Here is a 5,714-nt window from a genome sequence, read left to right as displayed (position 1 = left end):
AAACTTCCCACGTAGCTATACTAAAACTAAATTTCTAGTTATTTAGCTATTTCGGAAATTCAAAATTTGTTTGTGGAGCTTTGCAACATTTAATAAAAATACATCGTTAATATAGTTTTAATACAAAGTAAAATACTTTCACGATTTAAATAATTTAGTACAAAATATATAATATAAAATAAAACAAAATTAACCGATAAATAATGTGTCAGTCCATAATATATATAGAATGATTTGTTGTACCTACCTAATTAATGTTCGAAATTTGGTTCAAAATAGAGGGCTACCGTGTTATCATGATAACAAAATATTATTAATATAGGTGATTAATCTTGTTTACCTAGTGTAAAACTATCATATGCTAGTACATAATAATACTAATAAAATAATAAATATTTCTAATACTTGTAAATAATATAATATTCAAATTAAATAGAGCACAAAAAATAATTATATAAAATTTTATTTATATACATCTTACAATCTCGTAAGCTGAACAGCGATCAATAATTAATTTTTCATGCCATATATCATAACGATATAATATTAACAACAACCAACAATAATTACCTATAATTTAATTATTGCTTACAAAAATGTAAAACAAATATTTTACAAAGTTGTGTAATTAATTTATAAATATAATTGTTATACGTCATATTGACATAAATACAAAGTGGTTTTTAATAAATGTTTTTATGAGTTAAACTCTTATACTTATGTTACCTATCACTGGTTACTCACTGATTATTCATATTTTATCAAACATGTGTACAATGTAATTACTGACCATTTTAATCATGATGTATAATATTTCAAACAAGTTGATTAAATTTAATCCTAAACATAAACTTATTAATCCACCAATATTACCTGTAACAAAATAAAGTAAATTAATAACATAAATACCAACTTTAAAGCGTTTTAAAAATATTAATAGTTTGTTGTATAGTAGTGTGAAAATATAATATTGAAATTGATAATTATATTATCAACTTACCGTTTTTGTCATGTTGGGATTATAGGACCAGCTCAAGCGAAAATAGTGAACTAGGAAAAATCAAATTTTGCCACTTCTAACAATATTATATTATCCGTATTTTGAAAATTCCGCCCTCTTACTAAAGGGCTGCTTAAGTGCCGCCCTAGGCGTGGCCCTATGTCGCCTACTCCTTGAGCCGGGCTTGGGTGGGAAGTGCAATTATTAATCATCGATAGTCTAGTCAAGTTACAAGAGAACTAGATGACACAATACACGAATGCATAATACGACCAACGAACAAGAACATTCATAACATAGGAGCATGAGTATAATGGTATCAATAGTTTATTTCGTTGTCAATAAATTATAATGGTTTTAGATGTTGGGCTGGGTGAAAATGGGAATATTACACACCAGTTTTCGAGAAAATCTATTTTTTTTTTTATAAATGACTAAGGAATAACCTTGAAGAATTTTGTACCAAATATTTGTGGTTAACATTTTTAGTTGTGATGTTATAATATTCAAAATGTTTTGGTTCGTTTTGAGAAATTAGTTTTTTGAACTTGTGTTTTTGATCATCGGTAAAATAGGTTTACAATTAATTACAGGTTTCCTCATAAGTTGTTATCAACTTAAAGCAATTTAAGAATAATGTGCACAGTTTTTAACGTAAAATTTTACCGAATTAATAAAATCTCTCAATAGTATATCTACAATCTTTAATTCTTTGATTCTATAATCTATGATATACAATAGGTATTAAGTATTTTATAATACTATAATAAGAGATAATTTTTTTTTTGTAGCTGGGGTAACCCTTTTAACTACTGAACTGTTTTTAAAAATTCTTTCACTAGCCATCGTAGTAATTTAAGTACCTATATTATATAATTTTAAATAATACATAATGTGGCGAAGCCGCAACTAACGGCTATTGATAAAATAAGAAAATATAAATAGGTATTTATAGAAATAAGATTCATAGGTGTTTTTAATTGCCTATCAACATAACCTAACATTTTAATGCTTTGGTGTTTTCGGGGGAAGCATGATAGACGTAAATGATGATCTTGAGTCTTAGAAACAGACGAGCAACGACCGAATTTAAAAGAAATCAAGAACAATGACGAGTCAGTTAGTATTTATAATCTATATATATATATATATATATATAAGAATGTAACTTGATTCTGGAGATGAAGGAAACCGGTTTGTTTGTTTTTTTATTATTGTTATTATTATTATTATTATTATTATTAATTATTTATTTATTTGTTTGCACTTGCATTTTTCCATTTGCAATAAATATTATTCATTGAACAAATAATTTATTGTTACATTTTTTTCTACCTTATCTCTGTTCTATAAAAAAAAAGAATAAAATTTACCACTCCACTTGTTGAATTCAAAATGTAGGATATATAATTTTGAGAAATTAGCAACAACAATAACTACAATATGTAATTATATTATATTATTTGTATAGCCAAAAAACAGTCATATGTTTTTAAATTAAATTATAAAAAATAATTTCTTCCGGAGGAAGGTCGGGCAGCTAGTACAATATAAATAATCGTTTGAAATATATACTGAACCAAAAACCTTAAAATTGTTTTTAACACGTCCACGATCAATTTCAGCAACCTAATCAATGACGAAATAGGTACACTCGATTTCTACTATACAGCAGAGTCAGTACGTTGTTATTTTTTTTTAATAACTTACTTATTAGTGAGTTCAAGTCTACAATTGATGTGGATATATATGCTGTGAAATAGGGTTTATGGAAAACGAACTCAATCGTGGCTCCTCTAGCACTAAAAACAATTGTTCGTTGTATATTAAATATAATGCGGTCAATTTATAATAATGTAAATGTATATATTATAATATGTGAAACATAAGCGATGGCCTGTTACGTACTTATTCTTTACAATATTTGTTGATTTCATATAAGACCAATCATCGTACTGAGACGTATATGTAATTTCATATTCGACCACAGAACATGTTGGCAAACATTTGCATATTATTTGCATTTCCGGCAGATAGGATGCTTCTGTATAAAAATAACATCATCATATTTTAAATTTTATTTCTTAGACCATTTACAAATATAACAGTTATTTAGTCTTGAGAAATCACCTGTCGCAAACGATTTGATAATACTATTTCAATATTCTTATATCGTATGTTGTTATTTAACATTTTATTAGAGGAAGCTACATTTTAAGCTGGTTATTATATAATTTATATTATGCATTTAATTGTTATAAAAATGTTGTTCTTATAGTTACTGAAATGAATAGTTTAGATCAAACATGATATATGTTTACTTTTTTTTACGTTATCATGATTTATATTTATGAATGACAGCATATATTATTTTGAATTTAATATTCTGAATGAGTAGTTTATATTATGCTATAAGTATATTATATTAAATTTCAGATGAGCTGCACATTGGGGCACGTTGCCAAATGTTGGTTCACAACTCCATTTCTCAAAGCTTTTAATTATTATGCTTATTATATATTAACTACTGTCTACTAGTTAACATAGTAGTCTATAAAAATATCCTAGGAAAAACGTAACGTGCTACTTGATATTTTCTCCACTGCACGAAAAAAAAATTGAATCTATATATAATATATACAGTGACTACGGTGCTGACGGGGAAAAAAAATTCTACTTACTAAATATTTTGAGCTATCAATATCTTAATGTGTTATTGTTATTTGAAGGAAAATGTTATTTGTTCGAGATGTCGATAATTTCGAGTTATCAAGGTTTGAGTTACCGGGAGTACACTGTACCTATATATATATAAATAATTGACTGTGTTCTGATTGACTGAATTGTCAAAGTAGAGACTAAACTATGATAGCTAGAGTTAATATATTAGAATATGTAATTGGAATGATTATTATTTATTTACAATATTTATCATTAGAATAACTGCATCTGAATTCATAATTATAATTAGGTATTTAGGTATAGGTAATTGTTGTTACCTTTAGACTTAAATCTATACTTACGTTGAGCTTTTACCATACAGCTTTTTTTCGCCAAACCACAAATTTTTACACTGGTTGCCACTAAATCTGATCAAATACAAAATTATGTATATAAGTATATTGTATTGTAAACTAAAATAAACATATTATATTATATATTAAGATACTTACAAGCCATGTTGAAAGAAACACAGCCACATATGGTTAAAGTTTCGTTTAACACACATTCGTAATTACAATTCATCTCTGTATACTGTTGAAAAATAGATAATTTTCTCTCGTTGTGCAAATAGCATTTCCTGGCTTCTGGAGAATGCCATTTTAATCGCGAATCAATTTTTTTCACGAATGGAGTGATTTGTATTCTAGAGTAAGTGTCCGGTTTGATAAATGATCGAGGATCGACCATCAAATATTCAGCTGGGTTAGATAATGTAATCTAAATAAAACCAATAGATGTTTTTGAACTTTGTATACTTTTTTGAAGATACAAAAAAATGTGACAAATACTTAATAACATATTATAAAAAAAATTAAATGTTTCTCATGGCTATAAATAGTTCAAAAACATTTAAAATACTTTGGATATTTTGGCATGTATGAAAAATGGTCATATAAAATAAACCTTAAGTGAATATTTAAAGTATCTACGGTTACCATTTTTAAGTTAAACCAAAAAATCGTAATAAATTTAGTATTTTGTCGAAAACTGCACATGGTTTTTGCGTAAAAATTCTGTTTTTTTTCCCGACGCTTCTCAAAGTACCAACAAGTGAACATGATTCGCTTTCTTACCGGCTCGTGGCTACCAGAAAATATGAAGTAGAAACTCGAAACATTTTTACTTCTCCAAAAGATGATGTTAGATAGTAAAATTACACATATTAATTTTATATTATATCATTGTGAAATCGATGCATACAATGCTCCACTCAGATCCTGTATCGGATAAGGTTATTAAATTTTAAAACGTTGTCTATTACCATAAATCATAATCTCCACAATAGTTTTCAAAAATTAAAATCAGTTTGGTTTATTTTTACAATGTAAACTGTACATTGAGTGTACAGTTGTGCACACAATAGTTTTATTTTTTACTCACAAAAAAATAACTTCCAGATGAACAACTCAAAAATTCGTGGTCCAATGTATTAATCATCAATCTCAAACGATGGTAGTGACTAACACCACTTGTTCTAGCAGGATTTATGTTTACAAGTAAATCGTTCTCTGAATTTGGTGGGTATCCGTCATCTAAATTCCAGTTTGATTTCTCCGTACCAATAAACGAATTGTTTTTTAAAAAGAAATTCAAATATCTGGAATAACAAAATATTGAATTATAATAATTATCATAAAGAATATTCTATTTAGCATCTAAAAAGAAAATCTCTTATCATATAGTGTGTTTTTTATTTTATGCTCAACATACGTAATAAAGTATATAAAAAAATAAATTACTAAATATTTTCAATTAGTAATGTACATTTTCTACCTCCAAAATATAGTACAATGAACAACATTTGTAATACATTTTTTTTTTTAAACAGATTTATATAAACTAATTTAATTAAGGAAATATTAAAGAAAAAAATTATTGTAATTAAAAATAAGGAAAAATGTACTCTAATAACCTTTGTTAAGACCAACTGTTTGTCTTCTCTCTCTGGTCCACCCTTAATTTCTATTTATTTGTGTTTTTGAGTTATCTT

General features: G+C 26.4%; 1 protein-coding gene across 1 annotated transcript; it reads right to left on the bottom strand.

Annotated features, from left to right (window-relative positions):
• Positions 1 to 751: 751 nt before the first annotated feature.
• Positions 752 to 5,317, bottom strand: LOC107882818 (pickpocket protein 11-like). The gene is made up of 6 exons (XM_016801763.2): positions 5,105 to 5,317; positions 4,174 to 4,441; positions 4,024 to 4,089; positions 2,909 to 3,044; positions 2,711 to 2,802; positions 752 to 873 (listed from the first exon to the last, which is right to left on the bottom strand). The coding sequence occupies exons 1-6, from the start codon at positions 5,159 to 5,161 to the stop codon at positions 752 to 754; spliced, it is 741 nt and encodes a 246-aa protein (XP_016657252.2). The 5' UTR covers positions 5,162 to 5,317.
• Positions 5,318 to 5,714: the final 397 nt, after the last annotated feature.

Source organism: Acyrthosiphon pisum, chromosome A2, assembly GCF_005508785.2.
Source record: "Acyrthosiphon pisum isolate AL4f chromosome A2, pea_aphid_22Mar2018_4r6ur, whole genome shotgun sequence".
NCBI classification, from domain to species: Eukaryota; Metazoa; Arthropoda; class Insecta; order Hemiptera; family Aphididae; genus Acyrthosiphon; species Acyrthosiphon pisum.
The sequence above is the reverse complement of the archived record's forward strand: the minus strand, read 5'-3'. Positions and strand labels throughout refer to the sequence as shown.